General features: G+C 42.7%; 1 protein-coding gene across 4 annotated transcripts in view; it reads left to right on the forward strand.

Moving 5' to 3' along the window:
- PPM1G (protein phosphatase, Mg2+/Mn2+ dependent 1G) overlaps window positions 1–12,002 on the forward strand; it is a 168,353-nt gene that overhangs the window by 142,113 nt on the left and 14,238 nt on the right. For all 4 annotated transcript variants that reach the window (XM_033936167.1, XM_033936169.1, XM_033936171.1 and 1 more), the window contains exon 9: window positions 9,957–10,059. In XM_033936167.1, the coding sequence (XP_033792058.1) occupies window positions 9,957–10,059 (103 nt within the window). The remainder of the gene's footprint in view (window positions 1–9,956; window positions 10,060–12,002) is intronic.

Consider the following 12,002-nt stretch of genomic DNA (forward strand, 5'->3'; position numbering starts at 1 on the left):
TCCATCTTTCGCTCCCCCTCCATGCTCTCACATCTCCCCCTTCCTTTTCCCTTAGACTGGCATACCTTCCTCCTACGCTCCAAGCCCTGGCATCTCCTTTAATTCCCTCCCTCATCTTCCTTCTCCCTCCAGCTGGGTACCGCAACACTCTTCCCTGCAGCTCTGCACTTCCCCACAATTGCCATGCTTCGGTTCCTCTTCTTCCTTCCTTCCTCCCCCCCCCCCCGCGGGACCCTGCGGCACCATCAACTCTTACTCCCTCTAATGTCGGCCCTGCAGCTCCAGACTTCCTCGCACCTTCTCCCCTCCCCCTTTGGATCGCTATTATTTTAAATGTTATAGCCGCGGAGCTGTATCCATCAGTGGAGATGTCTAACCTCGGCCTGCCCCGGAACTCTTACTGCAACAGTGACTTCCTGTTCCTGCCTAGACGGGCGTCTGCTGCAGTAAGAGTTCCGGGGCAGGCCGAGGTTAGACATCTCCACTGATGGATACAGCTCCGCGGCTATAACATTTAAAATAATAGCGATCCAAAGGGGGAGGGGAGAAGGTGCGAGGAAGTCTGGAGCTGCAGGGCCGACATTAGAGGGAGTAAGAGTTGATGGTGCCGCAGGGTCCCGCGGGGGGGGGGGGAGGAAGGAAGGAAGAAGAGGAACCGAAGCATGGCAATTGTGGGGAAGTGCAATCCCCCCAATGCGTCCCCTTACCTTACCGACGCGTGTGTGCGCTGTGAAGAGAAACTTTGCGCTGCGATGTAATATTTTGTGCGCGAGCGCAGGCCAACGCAGCTTAGCGGGAACACTGGTGCTGACTATATCAGCATTTGACAGTGCACAGAAGATAGTAACAAAGTAGCTACCTGGTTCTCACTTCATATTATGACACTTCCTCTTGAACCAGTCTTCCGTCAAGAATGATGCCTTCTGCCAACCAATGCTGAGCAAGTTATATAAACTAGTCAATTCTCAGAAGAAGCATCTTACTGGATTGTTTTATAATGGGAAAAATGCTGAATCTGGGTGTTACCTACTTTTTGTCTGATTAACTGCTTGTCAATGGAGAAAGTAAACCTGTAACAACTGTTTTTCATAGGCAGCAGGTTTAATTGGGCACACAATTACATTCATTCTTCCAAGCTTTAACTGACTGAGAGGGGACTACCATATATGCTCAGAAATTTACAATAGTTCTTCTGAGTCTGGGAAAGCTTTTGTCCTGTTACTGTTGTATGACATCACTCAATTGTGTGCCTAATCCTGTTGCCTATGGAGAACACCTGTTGAAGGTAAGCACCTTTTGCTTTCTTGCCTGTTACTTATCTGATTTCTTTCTGTTTACTCTGGAAAATAGTTCTTGTTGAACATGTAATAGACCAGAGCCATCACAAGAGCCTGTTAGGGGGCAGAACTAAAAGATCTTTTGCTGAACTGAGTGATCTACCAGATTATTCTGTCATGTTTGAACCCCATTTGAACATAACAGAGATAGAGTCCAAAGAGTCTGGACCTTCCGGACAGGGAAATCATCATATACAGAACAATGGGTGGCCCAACCCAAATAACTGTTTTAAATGGTATGTCTGTGGTATAAATTTTATGTCTTAAAACACTTATTGTTTGCATTATTAACAATTTGTTCTATGTGAGGAAAAACAAATATACCTTGCAAAGATAACATAAATTGAATATATGTAGTCCATAAAGATAACATAAATATGAATTCATATACAATCCATAAATCCCCCCCAAAAAATCCCTTCTAGATATAGGGTCATGAGATGAGGGAGGCAAAGTACATATGGAGATTTGATTCTGAAATCCCTACTTATATTTTCTTATTTATACTGATTTGCATATACTTTAGACTGGTAGACATTGCCGGTGCAGATTTGCAAAGAAAACTGACACTGGTCTCATCAGCAACCTGTACAGTGGGGAAAGAAAGACACAGTGAGAGACATGCACAATAGAGAGAGAGAGAAATTAAGACTGGCAGATAGAGTGAGGGGCACACATGGCTGTTTATTTAAATTTGGATTAAAATATATTTCCTCTTTCTGCTTACATTGAGACAGACATGAAGGAAGCCACTGCTTGCCCTGGATCAGTTGTATGGAATGTTGCTACTCTTTGGGTTTTTGGGCAGAGCCACCAGAACTTCCCTAAGTTCCTTCAGCACCCTCAGATGTATAATATCCAGTCCCATTACTTTAATTTAGCTAGCTCTTCACGAACACAACCTTCTGAAAATCGAACAGGGTCTACCACTCCTGCATCCCTATTCGCATTTGTCTTCTGCGGTCCCATTCCCGGCACTTCAGCCATGAACACAGAACAGAAATATTTGTTAAGCAATTCAGCCTTTTCTTTATCAGCTTCTACATATTTCTCCTCTTCACCTTTGAGTCTCATAATGCCACTTTTGCACTTCTCCCTATCACTGATATATTTTAAAAATGTCTCCCCATTTTACCGTGTCAGCTATTTTTTTTCTTCCATTTGCATCTTTGCTTTCCTAACTATTCGACCTGTCTCTTAACTTTTCCAGATATTTTTGTCTGACTTCCTCTTTTTGCGATGTTTTGTAATTTATGAAAGCTAACCTCTTATTTCTTACCTTCTCAGCTACTACTTTTGAGAACCAAAGCGGCCTTCTTTTCTTCTTACTTTTCCTTACTTGCCTCATTAAAAGGTCTGTCGCCCTTATAATAACTCCTTTCAGTTTTGCCTACTGCATTTCTACTCCTTCAAGATATTCCCATCCAGACAACTACTATCCTGTAAAATTATGTTTGGACTTTATACTTTAAAAAAATAATTTTTGCTTTATATGCATGTGTGCCTATAGTGAGAGCATTTTCCAGAAGTAATTTTCCCAGATTAATGGGCTATTTGAAAATTATCTATCCTTCCTGACAGTGTTGTTCAAACTTTTCCAGTCACAATTCCATGATCATGGTTTTAACAGTACCCATGACCCCAACTGCTGCACATCACGATGATACACCTATAGTGACTACCAAGATTACAACCCCTAACAGTGTGTATGATCCCATTTAATAAATAATAACTTTATTCTTATATACCGCTAATACCAGCAGTTCTAGGCAGTTCACATGAAAGAGAACTGGGCAATCAGTGAAAAATACAGTTATATAGGAAATACAAAAATACTGCATTATAACCAGTCAAGTTAAAAATTTATCAAACAAATTGGTCTTAAACTGGTTTCGTAAAAGAACAGTAGGACAGGGTTTAAGCAATAATTTCACCTAACCAAGTTTGCAGTTTACCTGCCTGAAACGCAAGTGTCCTATCCAAAAACGTCTTATATTGACAAGCTTTTAAATTTGGTTAAGTGAGAACTTCGAGTAATCTATGAGAACTTCGAGTAATCTTTGTAGACCTATACAGCTCAAAATGAGAGGAAAGGTAAATTGGAGCCAAAGCAGATACAAGCGAATTTGAACATAATTCTAGCTTCAATTGGTAACCGGTTTACTGTATTTTCTCGCATATAACGCGTGCGTTATACGTGTTTTTTACGTACCGCGCATACCCTCGCACGTTATACGCGTGAGCGTGTTGTACAAATATTTTTTTACATAGTTCCCCCCCCGACGTCTGATTCACCCCCCGCAGGACCGCTCGCACTCCCACCCCGAAGGACCGCTCGCATGCACCCCCACCCCAAAGGACCGCTCGCACGCACTCCCACCCGCACCCGCACCCCCACAGCCTCCCGACCCCCCCCCCCCATCATGTAGAAGCTCCTACCGGTGTCCTGCTGCTTCCTCTTGGCGGTCCCGACACCCGACATGATCGGGGCAAGAGGGAGCTCAAGCCCTCTTGCCCCAGCCAACCGCGGCACACCCGACACGATCGGGGCAAGAGGGAGCTCAAGCCCTCTTGCCCCCCCCCCGACTCCCCAACTCACCGACAATATCGGGCCAGGAGGGAGCCCAAGTCCTTCTGGCCCTGGCGACCCCCCCCCCCCCCCCCCGCTAGTTGTTCGGGCCAGGAGGGAGCCCAAACCCTCCTGGCCACGGCGACCCCCTACCCCCATCCCACACTACATTACGGGCAGGAGGGATCCCAGGCCCTCCTGCCCTCGACGCAAACCCCCCTCACCCTAACGACCGCCCCCCCAAGAACCTCCGACCGCCCCCCCAGCCAACCCGCGACCCCCCTGGCCGACCCCCACGATACCCCCACCCCCCTTCCCCGTACCTTTGTGTAGTTGGCCAGACAGACGGGAGTCAAACTCGCCTGTCCGGCAGGCAGCCAACGACGAAATGAGGCCGGATTGGCCCATCCGTCCCAAAGCTCCGCCTACTGGTTGGGCCTAAGGCGCCTGGGCCAATCAGAATAGGCCCGGGAGCCTTAGGTCCCTCCTGGGGGCGGGGCCTGAGACACATGGGCCCAACCCGACCATGTGCCTAAGGCCCCGCCCCCAGGAGGGACCTAAGGCTCCTGGGCCTATTCTGATTGGCCCAGGCGCCTTAGGCCCCACCAGTAGGCGGAGCTTTGGGACAGATGGGCCAATCCGGCCTCATTCTGTCGTTGGCTGCCTGCCGGACAGGCGGGTTTGGCTCCCGTCTGTCCGGCCAACTACACAAAGGTACGGGGAAGGGGTGTGGGGGTCGGCCAGGGGGGTCGTGGGTCGGCTGGGGGGGCGGTCGGAGGTTCTTGGAGGGGCGGTCTAGAGGAGAGTCGGGGCGGGCGAAGGGAGAGTCGGGCAGCATGCGCGATATATGGGTGTGCGCGGTATATAAAAATTTCTGTACATAGATTTGTGTTTTTCGCGCGCTATACCCATGTGTGCGTTTTACACGGGTGCGCGTTATCTATGTGATAATACGGTAATTGCTGATAGTAAGGGCTAACATGATCATGCTTTTTCAGCTAACATGATCATGCTTTTTCAGACAGAAAATTAATCGGACAGCTGTATTTTGGACTAACCTCAGGAATATGAACTGTAATATGCTTGATGGTTCTTACTATTTGCGTGGCTGCTAGTATCTTTTTACTGTAGCCATTTACAACTGTCCTAGGCAACTGCCTCGTCTTATCTAATGATTAAGTCAGTCCTTGGTTTTCTGCACACAGGGGACTCACCCCCCCCCCCATATGACCATGTCCTGTGCTGTGACATTAAAGCAAGGGGAATCCAACAGGGTCTTGCCTACTATAAATTCAGTCTATTTCTAGCAAGAATAAAAGCTTTTGTCATTTCACTTTGTAAGACCCACAAGCTGGAAAGACAAAATATAAAGTAGACATGAAATTGCTGATTTGTTGTTAGTGATCAGTAGTAACCTGTTGCTAAAAGTGTCCATAGATTGGAGGGTGGCCAGTGTTAACACCAATTTTTAAAAAAAAAAAGAAAGAGGGCTGGGTGAAACAAAGAAAAATGGGGCACGGAGAGAGAGAGAAAGACAGACATACAGAATGAAAGAGAGAATGGAGAGAGAGAAAAAGAAAGAAGGGGGCAGGGTGAAACAAAGAAAAAGTTTGGGGAGGGAATGAGGTCTGGAGGAGAGAAAGTATACAGGAGGCTGAAAAAAGGGAAGAAATATTGGATGCACAGTCAGAAGAATAAAGTGCAACCAGAGACTGATGAAATTACCAAAGGTAGGAAAATGATTTTATTTTCAATTTAGTGATCAAAATGTGTCCGTTTTGAGAATTTATATATGCTGTCTATATTTTGCACTATGGCCCCCTTTTACTAAACCGCAATAGCGTTTTTTAGCGCAGGGAGCCTATGAGCTTCAAGAGCAGCATGGGGCATTCAACGCAGGTCCCTGCGCTAAAAACCGCTATTGCGGTTTAGTAAAAAGGGAGGGGGAATATTTGTCTATTTTTGTGTAGTTGTTACTGAGGTGACATTGCATAAAGTCATCTGCCTTGACCTCTTTGAAAACCCGCGGAATATAAATGATAATTAACATTTTCTCTGCGTACAGCGTGCTTTGTGTTTTTAAAATTTTATTGTTGGTAGATCATTTTGACTTGGCCAAAAAGGTAAGGGGGAGGGAGGGGAGCTGCTGAAAGAGTCTACCTTGACGTGGTTGCAGGCTTACAAATCTTTTGGTCAAAGAGTGCGGCGACAGAGAAAAGTATGTGTGTATTCGGCCCATGAATGAAATCATTAAAACATTATAAATTGCCAATAAATTGAAATGAAAACCAAAGGATTGTGAATCAAATTGATTCTCTGACAATACAAAGATTCCAACCTTTAAAAATGATGTTACATAGTTCAGGCAACTTTATAAAGAGTTTTTAGATACTAAAATCTTGTTATTAAGGTTTAATTGATGTGCTGGCACTTTGAGGAAATTCTTTGGTTTTGTGCGACAGTTTGGGCACTCGGGCTCAAAAAGGTTAGCCATCAAAAAGATTAGCCCACTTCTCTACCACCCCAATAGCCCTTAGGGCTTCAGGAGCCACTTATATGCCAGTAAAAAAGGGTTTTGGGAGTGTATAGAGGAGTGCACATGTTTAAGTATCAATGCAGTGATTACAGGGGCTTATGGGCATGGGTCCTCCTCTCTTTGGGTCCCTAACCCACCCCCAAGACGACTTAAGCTTCCTCTGGGCTGGACGACTAGGCTTTCCTATGCCAGGCGGCCAGGTGATGATGGTCTGGAGGCTGAAATTTAAAGTTGTGAAAAAAATTTTTATGGGGGTGGGGGGGTTGGTGATCACTTGGGTAGTGTGTGGGGGGTCTGTGTTATGTGTTTGCAGTGATTATCTGGTGAGTTTAGGTGGGTTTTTGTGACTTAGAAGACCATGGTTTTGTGACAGACCATGGTTTTGCATGGTCTAAGTCACAACGTCCAAGTTCCGTCTAGACTCTATTGTAAAACTTTCAGTTATAAATGCTGTATGACTAAGTCTAAGCCGGCCCACGTCCCACCCAACTCCCGCCCTCAACATGCCTCCCGAAACGCCCCGTTTAGCTTTGCACGTTGAGCGGCACTATGAAGGCCTAGGTCGTTTTTAAATACGTCCAAAAACCAGTTTTATTCTCGGTGCTTGGACGTTTTTGAGAAATGTTCGTCCAAGTGCTGACTTAGGCCGATTTTTGCACGTTTTTCTCTTTCGATTATGAGCCCCAAAGTCTTCTTGCAATTTTTCACAGCTTTAAATTGTTTTGTGTTGCCTACAAATTTATTCACCTCGCTTGTTCCAATTTCCAGATCTTAAATATGTTAACACTAATTCCAATACAAATCCCTGTGGCATTCCACTATTTACCTTTTTCCATTGAGAAAAATGGCCATTTAACAATGCCCTCTGTCTAATAACCAATTTCTAATCCACAGCAAAACATTGCCTCCTATTCCATGACTATTTTTACAGTGGTTATCGTAGCTGGGTTTAAGAAAGGTTTGGACAAACTCCTGGAGGAAAAGTCCATAGAGTGCTATTGAGACAGACATGAGGGAAGCCACTGCTTGCCCTTGATTGGTAGCATGAAATGCTGCTAATGTTTTGAGTTTCTGCCAATTACTGTGACTTGGATTGGCCACTGTTGGAAACAGGAAACTGGGCTAGATGGGCCATTGGTCTGACCCAGTATGACTGTCCTTATGTTTGCAACACACCAAGAGAAAAACATTCCATGGAAAAGACAATAATGAGCAAAAAGTAGAAATGATATATGAACTAGGATTCAATTTAATAACTATATGCAATAAAAACCAATAAGATATACAAATATATGTCAACATCAGAGTCCTTATGCTTGTCCCATACATCACCACTTCCAATTTCAGAATTTTTTCTTAGCTTCTTTCCCCTTCCCCATCTACCTGATATCCTTTACTTCCCTTCTTCCTAGAAGTAGATATGCTGCCTGGCAAACATTTTCAAAACCTTCTCGCTGCCGAAAAAATTATGGCCTGTGAGGTTTACATATATGCAGCACCTTTTGATATAGCCTCTCCTAATCACCTGACAGAATGGATTCCAGTAGTTGGGAAGAAATGGTATACAGGGATGGAGAGGAAAGGGATACAGAAGGAGGAAATGGTGCACAGCAATGGGTGAGGCAGGGAAGAGATAAGAAGAAAAGCTTCTTATGGATAGATAGAAATAGGGGAGAAGAAAGAAGGAGGAGATGTTACACATAGATAGGAAGGGAAGACATGGAAAAGTAGATATATTTTGAGAAGAAAGCAGAAAAATGGAAGAAAGTTGAATGTTAAAAGTTAATGCTAAAGATGGATGGGAGAAAGTGAAGGAGAGAAAAACGGCAAATGGATAAGGTGGCCCTGGATACAAAGTTAAGAGCACAAACACAAAGAAATGCAGCCAGAGACTGGAGGAAAAGATGGTTTGGAAAAACAAAATCAGCAGCCAACAAGGTAGGGAAATGATTTTATTTTTAATTTAGTGATTGAATTGTGTCAATTTTGAGAATTTACATCTGCTGTCTATATTTTGCACTATTCAGGAAGAAATGCATTTGTTTCTATTGCTCTGGATGCAGATTCTTGAATCTTAGGGTTTCGTGTGTATATATTAGTACTTTTAGTTTGTGGTCCCGTATTTGCTTATTTGTGTTCTGCATGTGTGACCAAGGCCAGGTGTTCTGGTAGGAATGAATGTTGAGAAGCATACAGTGTGCAGTTAACCATTATGTGTTGTTAATAAGATTATACTTTATGTATATTTGAAAAATGAATGGAAAAAATGGTATTACAATTAATACTATTATGAAGGTGGGGCCTGGGGCGGAGATTGGGCAGGGTCTGGGGCAGAGCTTTCAGGCTCCCCCAAACAAAAAAGTGTGCTGCTGCCTATGCCTAGAATGACGATTTTAATATGAAGTGAAAATAACTAGGTAGATCGCTGGAATGATGTCTCAGGGTGAGGAAGGATCTATACTTCTACTAAGACTACATATCTTAATAAAAAATTTGGCCCATGACAACTTTGTGTTTTAGATTTTGGCCCCTTATGTGATTGAGTTTGACACCCCAGAGCTATAGAGGTTCTATCAGACTCTTTTGGCAGCCAGAAAGAGGGATTCAGATGGCTATCCACCTCATGTCAAACCCTGTTGCACATCCTAACCCTGCTGATGTCTAAACTGTTATCTGGACTGTTCATTATGGACCGTTTTGATGAAATTTAGCAGAAACATGTCTCTGATACAGAAGTAGAAACAGCAATCCTCAAAGGTTATCTTTCTATTGCAGATAATGTACCTAAAAACTGGTGGAAAGTACCTGCTCTGCTACCTTTGAAAGAGGAGGAATTGACCTCCATACTCTTAATGGTGGCTCTGGTCTATTTTATTTACTGAGCAGACTTCACAGATTGATTTTGATGGTTCAAGAAGCCTGACTGTGTCTATTTGAATAATATAGGAACAAAACCATTTTATTTGCCTTTATTTGCTAATTATTTGAATAAGGTCATCATCATAGATGAGCTTTTTTCCATCATATTAGTTCATTCACTTTTATGAATTAAATTGAAATTTTTTATTTTGGCTTAATTAGCATTTCCTATATGGCCTTTTGTAGTACAGAGCTTTCTTGATTGCCTTATTTTGGAGAAAGCTGGATTCTTGGCAGGTTTTGATCCCTGTGATAACTGAAGAAGGGACCCTATGCCATATGAACACTTAGGTATAGCATAGAAAAATTAATATAATGTTTCAGTAAGCGGATCACTACCTGTAAAGAATTCAGTTAGTTCTATTCTGTATCTAGTATGTATATATAAGGTTCAGTGAATTGATCATCTGTTAAATCCCACACACATGAACCTATAATTTTAAGTATAGAACATAAAGAAATGGAGTCAGTGAGGTTGAAAAAACCCAATATGCTATACATTGTTTCAGGCCTCCCACAAGGTTTTTTTTTCTCTAGAACACAGCATACTTTATTATATGTTACCATATTCCATGAGGACTTTTTCTCGTACCAGGAATGTGATGAGCAGCCAGGAAGTGGTGGATTTCGTCCAGGAGAAAATTACCCAAAGGGATGAGAATGGTGACGTGCAACCACTCTCCTCCATTGTAGAAGAGGTAATGAGATGGACTTTTTTGTTCTATGTAGGGGTTTTTTTTTCTCTTTGGTTTCCTCTAAACGGGAAGAGCAGGAATTTACAGAGGTATATTTTAAGTGTTAATATTGATGAGTTTTGCAGCTTTGTAGAACTATTTGCATCTCCTGGCACTGCTCAAGCTGGCACAGCTTTGTAGAACTATTTGCATCTCCTGCTCAAGATGAAAGACCAACTTCATTTATGGTGGGTAAAAGACAGACACTAGTTGTACTTTTCTGCAGTTTGAAACAAAATTTCATGTTAATGCTTTCGTGATCTATGATTTATGACACACTTTAAAACACTCTTCACAACTGACTGGCTGTACTGAACAAGTTGAAACTTGTCACACACTGTTACTAAGGTTTGACTCTCTGCTTCCCGTATTGAAGATCCCTGCCTTTCCGTTGGATGGCACTCAGCAGTAGCATTTACCAGATTTTTTTTATCATACCTCATATATGTGTCGTCGTCCAAGAAAAGGGACCAAGTCTTAGAAATTGAGTTATTCAGCGGGCCAAGTAACGAAGAAGATGCTGATTTAAATGCAACAAGCCACATCTGTCTATCATTTCATTTACCAGAGATATATCTTTTCAGTTAACAAAACATTTTAGTTATAAATAGAACCCAACTGACATTGTTGCTTTGTTTCTCAAGTAAGCGTGCACTAAGACTTGGTACCTTTTCTTAGACTGCAGCACATATCTGTATTTATTCATTATTTTATCTCCCAACACCAGACTAATAATAATGTTAAAACTGTTCACTCTCCTTTAAAGGAGATGGCTTGCCCAGTTGGTATTAAATCTAACTTCCATCAAAATTGGTCAGACTGGTAAAAAAACAAAACAAATTCAAATAAAACCACTCAAGCCTCATGGCTTCAAACAACAGAGTAAAAGATACTAATAAATAGACAAATAAAACAAAGAGCAAACAAAAGACATCCACTGCCGTTCATTCAGCTGTGGGGCTGCTGCACGGTCCATCCATCTGAACGAGAAGACAGGGGAGCCTGTTGAACCCAGTGAACAATGTTTACAACTAAGCTCAAAGACAAGCACATTTTTTATATTTTACATCAACTGGATCCCTGAGGAAAGCGTATTCGCCAAAACACAGACTGTAGGGTCCGATTGGACTATTACAATTGAATTTTTATGGTTTTATTATCATTTTCAAAACATCTACTGTATATCGATAGTCATTTTTGGTTTTCTCTTTTGATATTGCACCCTACCTTACGTGACATCAGTCAGGTTTGATTGTCAATATAAATGATCCCTAGGCTGAAGTGCTGGTAGGTAATAGATGTTTTTTGTTTGCTTTTTATTTTATTTGACCAGTTTTGGTGGAAACTAGATTTATCAGCAACTGGGTAAACCGTTTCCTTTAGGGGAGAGTGAACTATTTTAACATTATTGCTGTATGGGTCTGGCTTTGAGAGATAACTTCTAGATATACCTAGATTCATTATTTTATTTTGTGTTTTATGAAAGAAGGTTCTATTATATGCCTCTGGATTTAATTATTCATAGGGCTGAATAATTAATGCATTAATAAGGCAATTAATGTGTTAATTGTTTAACTTCTGTTAAAAAGTTAACACAATTATCTCAGGCTTTGGGAGGGAGGTCGAGCAGGGCAGCTCCTGGGGGCTCCCATGGGTGGGAAGTCCTTCTTCCTTCCTGCCCCTCCTGGTCTGAAGGTGCCCACTTTATCTTTTAAAATTTAAGGGCATTCCCAGCATGGCAGAAATTTCCAAATGCTGCCTGGGCCTCCCCAGCATTCTTCCTCCAGTGCGGCCCACCTCTTCCATGACATAACTTCCTGTTTCTGGTTCAGTGGGCCACACTGGAGGAAGAACACTGAGGAGCTGTGAGGAGGGAGAAGAAGGAAGAGATGCTGGATGGATGGGTG

Source organism: Geotrypetes seraphini, chromosome 3 (genome assembly GCF_902459505.1).
Source record: "Geotrypetes seraphini chromosome 3, aGeoSer1.1, whole genome shotgun sequence".
Taxonomy (NCBI): Eukaryota; Metazoa; Chordata; class Amphibia; order Gymnophiona; family Dermophiidae; genus Geotrypetes; species Geotrypetes seraphini.